This window comes from Nelumbo lutea, chromosome 1, assembly GCF_056320005.1.
Source record: "Nelumbo lutea isolate HS-2025 chromosome 1, American lotus-T2T, whole genome shotgun sequence".
Taxonomy (NCBI): domain Eukaryota; kingdom Viridiplantae; phylum Streptophyta; class Magnoliopsida; order Proteales; family Nelumbonaceae; genus Nelumbo; species Nelumbo lutea.
Genome location: NC_142684.1, coordinates 96,078,647 through 96,096,008, shown reverse-complemented (window position 1 = coordinate 96,096,008; position 17,362 = coordinate 96,078,647). Strand labels below are relative to the sequence as shown.

At 35.0% G+C, this 17,362-nt stretch overlaps 1 protein-coding gene across 2 annotated transcripts; it reads left to right on the top strand.

Annotated features, from left to right (window-relative positions):
* The first annotated feature begins 7,650 nt into the window (after window positions 1-7,650).
* On the top strand, window positions 7,651-11,424 carry LOC148876275 (uncharacterized). 2 transcript variants are annotated; one of them, XR_016098511.1, is made up of 3 exons: window positions 7,651-7,921; window positions 10,207-10,493; window positions 10,671-11,424. XR_016098511.1 is itself a non-coding variant. In XM_088942315.1 (3 exons), the coding sequence occupies exons 2-3, from the start codon at window positions 10,334-10,336 to the stop codon at window positions 11,203-11,205; spliced, it is 750 nt and encodes a 249-aa protein (XP_088798441.1). In that variant the 5' UTR covers window positions 7,746-7,921; window positions 10,207-10,333; the 3' UTR covers window positions 11,206-11,424. The 2 variants fall into 2 exon arrangements, 1 of the variants encoding a protein (XP_088798441.1); XM_088942315.1 differs by having other exon boundaries at window positions 7,746-7,921; window positions 10,207-10,548.
* Window positions 11,425-17,362: the final 5,938 nt, after the last annotated feature.

Sequence of the window (17,362 nt, the reverse complement as noted above, 5' to 3'; positions counted from 1 at the left end):
AAAAATAACAATAATTAATTTTAGATAGGGTTTATCAAATTTAGGGATGGCAATTTTTCCCATTTCTCCGATCCTTATGGGGATTTTCCCCGAATGGGGCGGGGATGGAGAGAGCACTCCCATACCACGTGGACCCCAAGCCCTACCCCGTGGGATCTCCGCTAATATATATGTATATATATGCATACGTTTATATATGTATATATGTACACATACATCTATATGTTAATATTTTAAAAAATATGGTTGAATATGTTTGAATCTTTTCTAATAAGATTATAAAATTTAATTATTTTATTTTATTTTTCAAATAAAATAAAAAACGAAAAGGTAATGGTTATCATTATAAAGAATCACGGGGAGTGGGGATCCCCGTGGAGACAAGGATGGGGATAACTTTGTCCCCATTATCAAGGATGGGGATGGGGACGTGGATGGGTAGAGGCTCCTCGTCCCCTCCCCGCCTCGTGACCAACTCAAATTCTAGTATTTCTAGTTGACTTTGGTTCAGTAAATGGGTTGGATCAGTTTCACTTTGGCTATTTGTAAACTGACTAAAATTGAACGACCCAACCATAGATATATATTAATATTTTATATTTTAAATATATTTTTTAATATAGAAAAATGGGAAATTTCCAATATTTCTCAGGCTAAAATAGTTCATATCATAAATTTAATTTTTAAATTTATTTTTTAATAATACCATTGTATTTTTTTAATTTAATTTTTAAGTTTAAATCTTTTGAACCAACTGACCAAACCGGAAATTTACCCAAACTGATAACCTGAGTGACCAACCCCCAACCTGACTAGGTCGATTTGGTTGGCCAAACAACCTACAACTAAATTGAATCAACTCATGAACAATAGTTTAATCTCCAATAATTATTAAAACTTTATAGTGAAAATACACAATAAATTAAATTTAAAAAGCTAAATAACAACAATTTAAACTCCAATAATTATTGAAAATTTTCTATTAAATAACAAAACAAAAATAGATTTATACATAATTATTGAAAATATATTTATCACAAAATCAATAAATAATTACTGAAATACAATAAATATTAATTTTAGTATAGATAAATATATAATAAATAAAGATTAAGTATTTAAGATTATTATTAATAAACAATAAGTTTTTGAAAGTTATTTTCTATAATTATTAATTGGTATAAATGAAATTAGTTATTTACAATATTATTTATTGAAATGGTATCATTATATAAATTTTAAAATATTAATTACTTGTTGAATTTAATATTTAGTTATTTAAAATATTACTTGTTAAATATTAATGTCATTATTTATTGAATTGCTTGTTAAATGTTTCGTTATCTAAAATATTTAGTTACTTAACTAAATATTTAAAATTTTAATCTATTTATTATAATTGAAAGTTATTCAATAACTATTTAAAATATATTATTAATTGATTTAAAATACTAATTTTAATATTTTGTTATTTAAGATATTTAGTTATTAAAATATTTAAATAATATTTCACTTTTAGTGTATATTTTTATTAATTGAATAAAATTTAGATTGAATAATCCAAAAAATCATAATTTATATTGTTTGTACATAATTTCTTGATGAATTTTGTAAAAATGTATAATTATTAATAATATGAACATTATTAAATCGATTATAATTATTTTTTATCTTTTTAATAAATATTTTAAAGTTATTATATAATTTTGTTAGAATATTTAAACAATTCTTAATTTTTTTAATTCAAACTTTCTTTACATAGATGTAGATAAAAAGTGGGGGAGAAAATAAGTAAGAATTAGAGATAATTTAGGAGAGAAACTCTCTACTAAATTAGAGATAACTTAGGAGAAAGTTGGGGATAGTGAGGGGGGAGGTTGTTTAGGAGAAATTTTAGGATATTAAATTATTTAGGTTATTGGAATGTGTGTATGTGGGGGGAGAGAAAGAGAGATTTTAGGATGATTTTGTTTGGGGAAAGTAGAGTTCTAATTGGTAATTTCGAAAATGACATGGATTAAAAAATCAAAAAATTAAAAAAAAATGAAAAATTTTAGACTTCCTAGTTTATTTATTTAGTCCCCATTTATCTATCAAGTCGAAGTATGGCCCACAACTTCTGAGAGCAATTTCCCCTTTGCTACATTGCATTCCTTAGAAAGTCATACCTCTGCTTTAAAATGCATGAGCCATGAGCTCTGGCAAGGATTCCTGGTTTAGATGGTTGGGACTGGACTGAATATAAGGAAAGAAAACAAGAGAAGGGCGTGTTGTAGAAGAACATGGTTGTCTGCATATTAAATTTCACATTTCTTGAATTAACCTTACTGATTTATTGAAGTCAGTAAAGCTATATACGTGTTATAAGTGAATTATTGGAATAAATGTTATAAATCTTTGTGAAATTCTTTAGAGCAAGGCCAATAAATCAGAGGGCAAAACATAAATATAGGTTTTCATGCAAATACATGGATGGAGTATGGCTTGTCCTTGTGTGGTTCATGGTTTAAGGGCCTCCTTTACAGTCAGACCCTTGATACTAGCATTCCCAATTCTTTGTTTAATGCCAAAGCTAATAATAATATCCAGTCATTCCGGTCCAAAAATATTTGTCATTCGAATTGCCCATTTTTGTCGACCAATCAACCCCATGTGGTTGAGATAAGGTGTAGATTTATTGATAATGGAGTGTTTGGAATTTACTTCGACTTAATTAATATCATTTTCTGGTTGTTAAAATAGATTTCTATTTTCAGAGAAAAAAAAAAGAAAAGAAAAACAGAAAAAATACACAATGTAGCACATCCCCATAACACCCATCAAGATAACGAATAAGACCATGTACAGCACCTGCTGGAAAAAGTGATTTATTACAAGTTAAAAGGAGCTAGGAAAAAAGACTTCACATAAGTAATAACAATTGATTTAAGCACTTAAGCAGCCATAATTTAACAATGGATATGGTAACTGGACAGTACAGGATGGCTTCCTTGGAGCTCTCTGACGCTCAAGAGTTTTCTGTCTCACCTTCCACACAATGCATGGTTGCTTCTGCTCCTAAGCCATCATGTAACAAAGCTTCACACAGAGTAGCCAAAATATAGTCATAAATAGACCCCAGCCTCGTTCCATTAAACAATAGATTCAATGCAACGAGGAGGATTATCGAATATAGACCAATTGGCAACCTAGTTTACAAGAAAGAAACGGCTTGAAAATTTCGACACAATTGAGATAATACACGACTGCTATGTATATATTGGAAACATTTCCCCTTAAATGATATGGAAGATATTCCCAACGCATGCCTGTAATAATGTTTAAAATTTAATTTGGAATCGGAATTGTTTTGGCCATTGATTTTTGGGTCAGTGGTTCAATTATTCGGTTCAAATGGATCTTTTATTGCAATTTAAAAAATTAAAAATAATAATAATAATAATTGAAATAAAAAAAAAACAGTCAAAAAACATTATTCGGGTTGGACAAGTTGACAATTTGATCACATAGGTCAGCGGGTTATTAACCAAATCAACAGTTTTTGGCCAAGGAATGACTTAACGGTGAAATCAAACTGATTGCCTAGATGGTTTCTGGACCAAATAGTCCGACCATCTGAGTTAATGAAAGTTCGAAAACCATGGCCTGTAATGTCTTATGGGTAGAGATGTAGGAAGAGTTTGTGGGTTGGAGATCGGAAGCAGTCTATAACAGGTTCTGAACTAAGTTCAATGAATTTCCTTAAAAATTACATGAGTAATAGTTTCTAGTTTCTAAAATATTGTTCAAAAGCATCGTCACCTTGCAAATTTGGGCCTTTCCACATAATGTTTTCTTTGAAGCTCAATGCAGAAACAAATGGACTTGGCTTTGATCCTTCACTAAAAAACTCCTAAACCCATATTAACGAGGGAAATCCAGAGGGTTGTTTCGTAAAGGGAAGTTTTTGAAACAAAGATGAAGGCTGGAGAGAGGTTTTTGCATGCTAGTTATTATGCAACTCTTGGTTTTCTTAGGAACGGGATCTGCTCCTCACACTTCGGCGTCTCACATGCACATCCACCGTGCATTGGGAACATCTCCCATGAATAATTACTTATAAGTATGGAAGATGTTCCCAATGCATGATAGGATGTGCGTGTGAGGCGCCCTATGTGAGGAAAAGATCCAGTCTCATTTTCTTATTCGTTGTCATATAGAAGTAGTCGCCGTATGTCCTTTAATTGATGGGTCCAATTATAAACCGTAAAGTGGGCCAGGCCGCTCATGGGCTGTACTTGGCACAACAAGATCATTGTAGCAATCTGATTGTGCCAGGCCCGGTCCAAATCCTTGTGCTATGTCAGGCTTGGGTTTTGGGGCCCGCAAACTGCCCACAGGCTGTGCCAAGCATGGCTTGGTCATTATAGCAATCAGGTTGTGCCAGGCCTGGCTCAACCCTTGTCTTTCTCATACTTTTATATACTCACATATTATCTCATACTTTCTTAGTCTCTTGCTTCTTCGTAGTATTTACTTTTCAAACCAACGGATCAATAAGTTCTAATTAGTTTTTATTGTTTAGGATTTTAATATTTTAAATTTTTTAAAATGGTCAGTTCCTCTCAAAATCCCTTTCAATAGCACCGATTATGAGTGTCAATGGTATTGTTGTTGATAAAGCCACTCCTACTATTAGTTCAAGGGACGGCAAGAGAAAGACCAATGGAGTTTGGAACATGTTAAATATAGAAAATATTGGAAAAAAAGGAAAAGATATATTTGCATAAAATGTAGAAGTGAATTTAGTTATAGTATCAAAGGTGGTACTAGCCATTTAGTTAGACACAGGGCCAGTCATTTGAAGAAAAACAATAAAATCAAACACAAATTGGATGTGGTCTTTTTGGTAATTTAATATTCACAAGAAGAAATGAGGCAAGAATTAACAAAATTTATACATGTTGAACAATCATTTTTATCATCTAAAGACTCTAGGCTTGAAAAAATTTTACAGCAATCTCTATAAATCCAATTTAAAAAGGTTTCTAGAAATAAAGCACATGCTTTAAAAACTTTTGATTCATATAATCAAAATTTAATTTCTACCTTGTCAAATATTAATTCTAAAATATCACTTACATATAATATTTGGGTTTCCAAATAAACTATTAGTTAAATTTGTGTTATAGGGCATTTTGTTGGTGAATCATGGCTACATATTGCTTGCAAATATTTTAAATACTTTATATATTTATGGTATTGAAGATAAAGTTCTTTCTATTGGTTTTTATCGTGCTAGCCATAATGATTTAGCTATAAATATTTTACAATATTAATAAAATAATTTTTAAATAGAAAATTATTTCATATTAGATGTGCATGCCACATTTTAAATTTATGTGTACAAGAAACATCAAATATTATTTTACCTCATATTTCTAAATTTAGAAATTGTATTATGCAAATTATAACTCCTAGAATAAGAAAAGAAGAATTTAAATATTTATTCCATAAGTGTGGGAAATAAAATATAAAAAGTTTGTATTAGATGTTCAACATTGGTGGAATTCTATATAAACCATATAACATAGTCGTATTTCATATAAAGACATTTTTACTAATTTTCATAATGAGAAAAATGTCCCTTGATTTTATAACTGATTATGATTATTGGAAAGATTCAACCTATATAAAATATTTTTACAATTTTTTATGATATAATTAAGTTATTTTCAAGTATTTATTACCCAACATCTTGTATTTTAGTTAATGAATTGTATATAATTAATGAATATTTTGTAAAATACAGAAATGATTTAATATTTAAAAATATTATTGATGCAATGGAAATTAAATTTAAAAAATATTAGAAAAATATTTTCTCGAATATATTGTTTAGCTACAAAATTAGATCCTATGATTAAAAAAATATGGTGTATATTGATATTCGAACACAAAAGAAAAGATAAAATTAAAAACTTATTATTTGAAATGTATAATATATATGAATCACAAACATTAGGACATAGGGAAACCTGTACATACTCCATTAATGGAACCATTAGCTAGTAGTGGAATAGATAAAGTTTGGTCATTGATACATAAAAGGCAACAATCAGATGCCACTTCACCAACAAGCTTATTTACCAAATTTCATTTTTATTTACAAGCTAATTTAACAAATTTCCTCATCTCTAAGTAATTACATAATTTTAGTTTTTAGCCTGGTAGAAAGAACAGAGAAAAATTTATCTAATGTTCTCCACAATGACACATGATTTACTGTGAGCCTGTTTGGTTGCACTGAAGTCTGAACATCTAAATAACTTTAAGACTATATTAATTATTTTTAAGAAGTGTGTCAACACAAATTTCATGTATTTAATGAACATAAAATATGGAGACAAATTACAAAAAAAAATGTAATAAAGGAAAATACATGGGAATGAACTCTCATTGATTTCTACTCAATGATGTGAACTTCTGATTAACGGTCAAATTCGGTGAAGATGAGGGTCATTGACATGTTTCTTATACTTCTTGAAGTGTTGATGTAGATTTCCTTAAATTTGGTGTTTCTAAAGAGTTAATCTAGATTTCTTCATTCCAGGCTTCACGCTTGATCAGTTGTAAAAGATGCTTCTCTAAGAAGGGCCCTTTTGTAGTGGCTTAATCTTCTTTGGAGAGCTTGAATCCAAGTGTGTTATAGAGAACTAAAAAGCTTTTCCCTTCTTTCTTCTCTCTTGATCTTAAAGTTGTTAGAGTTTGTAGGAAAACAGTGTTGTATTTGCAGCATCTATGCCAAACATATACTAAGTGGAAAATGTTGAAGGGCATGGACCCAAGGTTCTTTACTTCAAAAATACCCCTAAACTGAGTAGAAAATGTTCAAGGGTATGGATCTAAATAATTTATTCCAAAAATACCCCAACACGTTTTTGTATAGAAAACAAAATTAACCTAATAGAAAAAAAAAATAGAGTGGTTGTCCCTCTTTTATTAGGGGCAAAAATATTATTTTGCTTTTAATTTCATTTTATTAAATTTGTTTGAATAGATGTTAAGTTTAAAAATATTATTTTCCACTTTCATCTAATAGAAGGTCGATTAAGTAAATTGGTTACAAACTATAGAATATATTTTAGTAAAACACAAACTATATAATAGATTTTAGTAAATTCAAGAAACTATAAGGTATGTTTTAATAAATGACCCTTTCTTTTTAAAAACATTAATATAAAGTGTAAGGGCACTATTGGAATAAAAAACCATGGGCTTATGCCCTTAACGTTTTCCACTCAGTTTAGGATTATGCGACTATTTCCATATGGCAATATAAACTACCCTAAAAAAATATCGATTGAGTAAAGTGGTAGCAAATAGATCCGACAAAAATTTGACCCAATTTGCGAATTTAGATTGGGTCGAGTCGGGTCAAGAGTCGCTGCTAAGTCACTTATTTTCATACCTAGCATTTTCAATTTAGTGTTTACACAGATGTTGAACCGTTCAAACATTTGCATCAGATATTTAAACCTGTCATTTTGATAAAAATATTTGACAAGATTAAAAATCAATTGAGCCAAATGATTGAACCGTTGATTCATCTAACTGATTGATCAATTCAAACCTGAATGTTTAAGGTTAGGGTCTAGCCTTTCTTTACCCAAGCCGAAATGACCCGAAAATGTCTACACCTGAGGTTGACACGATACGATTGACGGATCGAATTGCAAACTATGAGGGGACTTTTAGCAAAACGCAAAGTATAGGGTAAAATGTAGCTAGCTTTTGTAAATGACATTTTTTCTCGCTAATCGACAGAATAAAAGTATCAGAGGGGAAAGGTTTTCACTGAAAATTCTTCAATTTTCAAATATCTCACTGACGATTTTGCAATCGGAATAGGAAGGAGAAATCGACGATCGAGTCCAGTCAGGTATCTATTATCTTATTATTTTCATTTTCACTTTTACTTTTATTTTTATTTTCTTTGTTTCTGCTACTCTTCTTCTTCTTCGTTTGTCAGTTGTCACTGTGAGCGAAAACAGAGGCGACTTCCCCTCTTTCCTTCTTTCCTTTTCTTCCTATTGGCGTGTTCCTATTTCAACTTTCGAGTGTGGCTCCATCCCGTTCAATTTCTTCCTATTCTTATTCTCTCTCTGAACTGAGTTCTACTTTACCTGTTTTTCTTCTTTTTCTCATCTCTCTACGGCAAATGCGGCTAGCCCCTTTATATTTCCTCTCCCCCAGTGTCGGTGTCTGTCTTGTTTCTACTGTAAATATCCCACCCCCTTTTCTATATTCACTTTGTTTCTTAATATTCTCAACAGGTGTACTCTGTTATGTTTAATACAGTGAATATGTTGTAGTTGTGGAATAAATCATGATAAAGAAACATGTTTTCACGAATCTTCCTTCCTAGAATAATTGAATAAAAATAGCTTGGTTCATGCTCTCATGCCATTTCATAGGTATCTTTAATCTATTACAAGAACCTTGCCCATATATATGTATGCCTATAGATCATAGATCATGCTGCGGTCAGAAATCCACCACAGAGGTTTTCTAGTTAGGCACCTTAAGAACTAGAGTAATTGATGTAGCATTAACTTCCCCTAGGAGCTTACACCCGTTGAAAAAGACAGTAGCTTTGTTAACACCATTTCCGACAGCAACCCAAGGATCTTTGACGATACCATCAGCTGTTTGGGTTGCCTACAAAATAATTGCCCTTACCTGAACCCTAATTGGTCTTGTTAGATTAAAAAAAATGGGTGTAGCTATCTCCTTCAATATAAAGAAATTTCTTTCTTTTCTTTTTTTTTTTTTTTTTTTTGAGAAAGATAAAGTAAAGGGATCTCATCTTTGATCTGAAAGAATGTGGATGCAGGATATTGTGTTCCAATGCCCACATTTCTGCAGAAACAGAATTATAGATTTGAAAAAAAAATAAAGGAATAACCAAATTTGATACATGCAAGTGGTATTCCTGTAACCAGATTATTTCCAAAATACCTGGCTGATCACATGCTCCCCTCTCCCACTGTGCTGCTCTTAAGCAAAAATGGGCATTTATTTGCCCGTAAATTCCATGTTGCGTGGCTACCTACCTTTTCCTCTGTTGGTTTAGTATTTTGGAGACTGGATATTCAGCAAGCAAGAGTAAATTAAGATGAATTCCTTTTTTTTTCTTCCTGATAATACCTCTAATAGATCACACCATTAGTTTTTTTTTTTTTTTAAGAAAATGTGACTATATTATGTTATTATTATCAAGGTTCAAAGTATCGATACCCCTCATCAGTACTTAGATACAAGCGAAAATGGCTTTTTTTTTAGTTTTTTTTTTTCAAAATTTGGTTTTTGGGAAGATATTTTAACATATCTAATATATATTAAATTGCTGTTAAAGCCCACAACCCACTACTACCATTCAAACAAGTGGCCTTCTCATTTTTAGAAAATTAGACACATGGCAATTTCTGAGAAATTCCTGCTAAAATCCACAACCCACTACCAGGCTACGGCTCCCCACCATTCAGACACATGGCCTTCTCATTTTTCTGGAAAGCTAGATACATGGCATTTTCTGAAAAGTTGTTGCTAAAGCCCACAACCCACTACCACCATTTTCAATCTATTCCTAAAAAAATGCAAAAAATGCAAAAGTGATTATCCACAACCACTTCTGCCTACATTCTATCAATCTCACTTAATCATTAACCCTCTACGTATCATAACAAAAGAAAATTATCTATATTCTAATAATTATTGAAAAGCTATTTTCTGAAATTTTAATAATTATTTAAAATATTAATAAATATAAATTTAACAGTATTGATTCCATTAATGTAAATTTAACATTATTGATTCTCCGTACTTAGTATGGGGTCATTCACTAGTTTTTTATTAAAAAAGAGTGGGTCCTGAAACACATACGATATGATACGCCCAATACGGGGCGTATCGTATTGATAATTTGAACTTTGATTATTATATTAAAGAGAAAGAGAGGGGTGTACATGAGGGGATGTAATATATTATATTATATGAAAGATAGATTACGCTATCAGTTAAGAAATTAATTTCAGTAATTACTTACTATCATGTGTTGCTGATTCATCCTTTGATTGAAGCATTCTGCCCATTCCTTTGATGGCCATGCTTAGTTCAGATATAATACTTGTCCTGGTAATAGCATTTTTTTTCTTGGAAGTTCAGGTTGTGCGCCGCAACACTTGCATTTTCTACCTTAATATTTCGAGATTTATTAAAGTGAGGGTGTGGAGATGGAGAAGACAAGCAAGTGGGAGTTATTAGAAATGGATTGTTTCAACATTTTGAGCCAATGGTTATGCTCGCCTACAGATTTGCCTCAACTTTCGGAGTTAAAAAGTTCTCATCAATGGGTCTTCTGAATTTCTTACTAAAACTTAGTAATGGATCTTCTGTCAAAGTCATACTTCCTGATACAATTCATACAATGAGTTGGCTTACATCTCAGATAAGTAAGTCTAGTATGACTTCTAGGCTTGCAACTGGACTTCATCTGTATATTGACTGGTATTGGTGGCTGGATCTGCTATAACATGCCTTCTAGAAAATCTGCTTCAGCTTACATTCTAGTAAGTCGTAGAAATTTATACCTATCAAATCTTGTTTGATTGTCTTCAAACTTCTTACAGGTGCCCAGCTTTGGAATTCCTTGCTTTTCCTTCCCCAAGCATACCCAAAGATATAGCTGACAAAATCCCAAGCCTTGTGCATAAATGGAAGAACTTGCAACATCTTCATCTGGAATATTTACAAGGAGGTTTCCCATTCCCGAAAATCATTGAGGAAATAGGCCGACACCGTAAGAATTTCATTGGTATTAGTGTAAATGCTGGTACTATTGATGACGAAGTGGTTTCAGCAATTGTTACCTGGCTCCCTAAGCTCAGGACGTTGGATTTGAGTGGGGTTTTTGACATATTAGACATTGGTGTTACTCTATCCAAGAAAAACTTGCTAAAGATATTGGAAGGCTGCAAAGAGCTGGATGTCCTTGCAGTGAGAGAATGCAGCCAACTTAAGATTGATGATGAGATACTGAAACAAGCTTCTCATATCAAGAACTTTAAGTATGAAGTTATGGATGAATATTGTGATTTTGGTTCGATTATTATGATTATGATGATTTCACCAACTACCTTGAAGGCGACTGGAATGACTGGGTAGTTCATTTATCTGAGGCCTTGTGATTGAAGGTTATGCTACAGAGCCGTTTCCTAATGTTTGGATTTTTTGTATGGATAAATCGGTTTTGTGGCTTTACATGTCATCTACACCCACTGTCATAGTGTAAATGTTTTATACTTGTGAAGAATCACTTTTTGTTGGACATTGATGAACAATCACTTCATTTGGGTTTTTCATGGACTCAGTTTTTTCTTGGCACACTTATCTTTTTGTGTCGATTCCTCGGTAATTTTCAACCTTTGCTTTTGAGAGAACTAGTTTTGTCACTTGGAAAGTTGTTTGCACCCCTCCCCCCTTACTGGCAGTCTATTACATGGATTCTCCTAAATAGATATCTTTTGTGTCGATTCCTCGGTAATTTTCAACCTTTGCTTTTGAGAGAACTAGTTTTGTCACTTGGAAAGTTGTTTGCACCCCTCCCCTTTACTGGCAGTCTATTACATGAATTCTCCTAAATAGATGGTGTCTGTTTTGGACACACATCGGACTAACACTTCATGGATGCTTGAAGGATAACTCTATGTGATATTTTTCTCTCCTTTCTTTATTCGATGTAAATGAATAGCTAATATACACAATAAATGTGATTTTTCCAATAAAATGTAAATAAAAAAATGATCTTTTAGGCCTTTTTCTATAGGTTCATAACATTAAAAATCAACTTGTAATGGTACATACTCTTATAGGATGTTTAAGTCCTTGTTTCTGCGTCTCGCCAAGTTTGTCTGATTCTGATTCCCTAGTCTATGTCCATACAACACCAATAAGATATAAGCAATCACTAAAGCTCATAATTCTTGAATGACTCAAGTCCCTGTGGTTTCTTGACTAACCTATTTTATCGATTTATGCCCCACTACCGCTGAAGTGGAGTGTGTGACCCTTGCAGTTGAAATTCGCCCACCCACTACCCTGTTAGTAAATTCAAGAAACCATTCTTTTAATGGTAAGATCCATCATATGGATGCCAAAAGATTGTGGAATGGGTGGGCGAATTACAAAAATTTATTGCCATTCTTCCAACTTCGAATCATATTCCCTCAATTTAGAATACAGTATTCAATGATCTAACTTGATTCAAAACCGAATCAGATCTGAGCTACAAGAGAAGGGAATGGATATACCTAATCCAGAGAAGCAGTATTTCCCAACGTTAGTGTTCACGCCCAAAGAAAATCCTAAGAACTGCTCCTACTGAAGATGACACAACGATGATGGAGCAGAACCAGCAGTGTTCGTCCCACAAATCAGGTTCTTCTGAAGAACTCGATGGAAACGAGAGCACCACACAAAATCAAGCACTTTTCTTGATCTTCCTTCACAGAGAACTCGAACTGGCAGTTAGATGGTGGCGGCTGCTGGAGGAGAAGGGTAGAGAAGAAGATGGTGAACTGCTTTTTCCTCTTCTCTAGGGTTTCTGAGATCCTATCTCAAGTTGTAGTGTTATTTGCGAAAATCCCTTGGGGTTCGAATTCTTGTAATTCGACTTAGGTTTTCTCCTCCTTTCTTTTGCGATTAAGAAACCTCCAAATCTTAGTAGGAGTTATCCTAATCCAAATCTGTATTTGGATAAGGAATCTTCTTAATCCTATCTGCATATTAGATCAGTCCACTCCTGATCTTATCAGGAGATTACCAGATTCAAATCCTAATTTGAATTTGGTCTCCATGAGTGGATAGGGTCAAGACCCAATCCTTTTTTGCTTGACCTAATCTTAGATCCGCCCCTTTAAGTGACTGATCAAATCAGCACAGTTTGAAATGGGCTTTAGGCCAAATATGTATTAAGTGCTCAATAGGCTTCCAAACTACTACCTAGTTGGGCTTCTTTGTATGGCGTGGGACCCAAGCATTGATCTACACATCAGCCACATGGTTCGGCCCAGCCTCTGTTACAAGGCCTAGTCACTAGAAAACCCAGTGAACCCCTTGAGCCCATCACATTGACTCTATGAGCCCAACACGTACACTAAGTGGTTCCAGGGTCAAGCCATCTTATAAAAACCCAAGGACTGTGGGCATATGCAAAATTAACCCATCAGGTATAAGCCTAAATGGCCTTACACTCAACTTCTCAGCCCATAATGATCAAACACTACCCGACAAGAGAGGACCTCTCCCTCGGATGCAAGGAACAGTGTTGCACTCTCTGCTCACATGGATCCCAGGAATTAAAACCATTTGCAAACATTTTGAAACCGTACATATCTATATATCATATATATATATAAATTTTGCAAAACAAAATACCAATGATTGAAATCAACTGCCGGCAGTTTAGTTTCCATCAGAGAGACTGCATCCCCGATCATTACCTTTGTCCGACAAAGGGGCTGATCCTATCACTTTGATTACCCACTTAGATGAATTCTCAGACTATCCCAACATACCCAAGTTTTGACTCTCGCTAAGGATCTCACTGATTGGCATATCAAAGACAGTCCAATCTAACACCTAGTGCAGTATCATAATCGAGTCTAGGGGTCAGGTGTAACTTTCCAGTCTTGCCCATCAATCTCCAAGGTCCAGGGCAATACTGGAAATCTGGTCCGGTTCAAAGATTCAAGCAATCGTACACTGCATGTGCTTTCGATCTCACCCTGGTAGCTGAGACAGGCCACCCCAACACTTTGCAGCACACCAGTGTCAGCCTTGGCAGGACAAATCTCCCCAGACTTATCCAACGGCTCTGAACATTCTAAACTAACACGAGTCTCATTAAGTGTCCAATTTAAGGGTCTTACACAGAAACATACCACACAACATGAATCAAACATTCACTTTATTCATTTACACTAAATGTCAAAAGTACATCAAAACTTATTGGAGCTAAGGGCATACAAAATTGTCTAACAGCTCCCACTTGCACTTAGGTCCAATTTGGTACAAGCCAGAGTCTCATGCTTTCCACGTGTTTCTCAAATACTTTCTGTGAGAGTGGCTTAGTCAATGGGTCTGCCACATTATCCGTTGATGCTACCCTCTGAATCAGGACGTCCCCTCTACCAACAATCTCCCACAGTACATGGTACTTCCTCTCGATGTGCTTTGACTTCGAGTGGGCTCGAAGCTCCTTAGCCTGGGCGATCACTCCATTATTGTCACACAACAATGGGATGACTAATGTGCTAGATGGAATCACTCCTAATTCGTGAATGAACTTTTTCATCCACACGGCTTCAGTCGTGGAGTCTATCGTGGACCCCCATTTGCTACTTTTCCAGCAAACTGCACACGATCTTATCGTGAAAACATACCCAGATGTAGACTTTCTATCATCTCGATTCGACTGAAAATCGGCATCAGTATACCCCAGAATTTGTAGTGAACTATCATCGCCCTGAGCAATGTCAGGGCGAGTGCACAGCATGGCATACATGATGCTCCTAACGGCTGAGGCATAGGGAACGTCTTTCATGCCCTCAATCTCCTCAGAAGTCTTGGGAGACATTTTCTTGGAGAGAGTGACTCCGTGCCTGAAAGGAACGTTTCCTTTCATGGAGTTCTCCATGCTATACCTTTTGACAATTTTGTCAATGTAAGCAGCCTGGGATAATTCAATTATCCGCTTCGATCTCTCTATAGAGTCGAAGACCCAGTATACAGGAGGCTTCTCCAAGATCTTTCATGGAGAATTACTACGAAAGCCATACTTTGACCGAATTCAACATTCTTACATCATTCCCAATGAGTAGAATATCGTCCACATACAACACCAAGAAAGTGACCTTATCCCCCCTGGACTTCCTATAAACACAAGGCTCATCTGGATTCTACTCAAAGTCAAACGATTTGACTGTGAGTCAAAACGGATGTTCCAACTCCTAGAAGTTTGCTTAAGTCCATATATGGATGTATTAAGTTTACATATCATGTGTTCCTGACTAGCAACAACGAATCCTTGTGGCTACTGCATGTAGATATCTTCACTAAGATCTCCATTTAGGAACGCGGTTTTGACATCCATCTACCAAATCTCATAATCATGGTATGCTACTACAGCTAGCAGGATCCTAATGGAGATCTTAGGTTGGTCACTACCTGGAACTTGTGGGACATCTCCCACTGCTCCTGAGCTCTCATCATCAAGAACTATTTCCTAATGATGGGTGTCCAGGATGTAATCGGTCTCTAAGAACTGCGCATTTCAACTGTAGAACACTTTCTGCTCACTTGGGTCATAGAATAGATAACCCACCGAATCCTTTGGGTATCCTACAAATAGGCAATGACTGGTCTTGGATTCCAACTTGTCCGAACTCGTTCTTTTAACGTGTGCAGGACAACCCCAAATCTTTAAGTGTCTAACACTTGGTTTCTTTCCGGTCCAAAGTTCGTATGGAGTTTTCGGAACTAATTTGGTTGGAACCCGATTCATCACGTAGATTGTAGTCTCTAATGCATATCCCCAAAAGAATGTGGGTAATTCTGAGCGTGTGAGAAGTGACCGGACCATGTCTAACAATGTCATATTCCTCCTCTCTGAAACACCGTCAAGCCGTGGTGTTGCAGGGGGAGCTAATTGTGATATTATCCCGTTGGCCTTCAAGTAGTCCCTAAATTCGTCAAAGAGATACTCGCCACCTCGACTTCTTGTCTGAACTCCTTGAACTTTTCAAAGGATTTGGACTGCTGTCTCATTAGGTACACGTAACCATATCGTGAGTAATCATCGGTGAAGGTGATGAAATACACGTGTTGGTTACGAGTCCTAACACTCAGGGGACCACATACATTAGTATGTATAAGGTCAAGCATGTCTGTACATCTTTTAGGCTTACCGTTAAATGGTCGTTTTGTCATCTTACCTCGGAGGAAAGGCTCACAAGTGGGAAGATCTTCTACCATTAGAAAATAAAAGGATCATCCTTTACCAGCCTTGTGATTCAGTCAATACCGATATGGCCAAGTCGGTAATGCCACAGGCATGTGGGACTAACTATATCACGAGTCCTTTTCTTAGGGATTTTGACCGACGTAGTTTCAGTTAAGTTAGTTTCTAGAGAAGGATGTAGAACATAGAGACCGTTCTCCAGTTCCCTACATGCGATGAATTTATTGTTCCTTTTAATAGTAATCATATTACTAAAACAGATAGTATATCCATCAGCACAGTTTAGAAACAGAAATCAAATTTCTTCTTAAGTTTTGTACATAAAGACAATCCTTAAGTACAAGTATTCCTTCTCCAAAGACTAATTCTACGGTTCCTATCACTGTAGCTGCAACACTTGCAGAAGTCCCCAAGTAAAGTGAAAATCCAAACACAAAAAATAAAATGAAAAAAATGAATATACCACACACGCCCGAATAAAGCCCACAATAGAAGAAACCTTTGAATAGTGAAAATCCAAAAGCATAAGAAATCATGGTTTTTTCAAACCCCCGTTGACCCAGACAGATGGGCATTTTGGCCTAGGAAATGTCTAGGCAATCGGTTTCATTTTACCCCAATCTCGGACCCTAGCCAAAAATCGTAGAATCGGTCAATGGCCCATTGACCCGGGCGGTCAAGCTGTCAACCTGTTGACCCATTCAATGGTTTTTGGCCATTTTTTATTTTTTAATTGGGAACTATCCATGCAACTGGTTCTGTTTTATCCCAATCCCGGTCTCTCACCAAAAATTATTGAATCAGTCAACTACCCTTTGACCCAGGCAGTCAACCCATTAACCCGTTCAATGGTTTTTGGCCTTTTTTTATTTTTGTTGCCAGTCTATCAAAGCGGTTCCGATGGCCAGAACGGTTCCGTTTTTTGTTCGTATGAGTCACACACTCGAGTGACATAACACGTATATTGCTTAATTGACCTTACACACTCAATTTTTTGCTTGTAATTTTTGTTGTCAAAACGGTCCGTTCGTTCAAACTAGGCAATTGAAATACCATTTTTTATTTTTTTAATTGGGAACTATCTGAGCAACCGGTTCCGTTTTATCCCAATCCCAGTCCTTGGCCAAAAATCGTTGAATTGGTCAATGACCCATTGACCCTAGTCATCGAATCATCAACCCCGTTCAATGGTTTTTGGCCGTTTTTTATTTTTTAATTTTTGTTGTCAGAACGAATCATCCGTTTGAATCGGACAGTCAAACCACTGACCCGAAAACCGGTGGCCAGATTGGTTCCATTTTC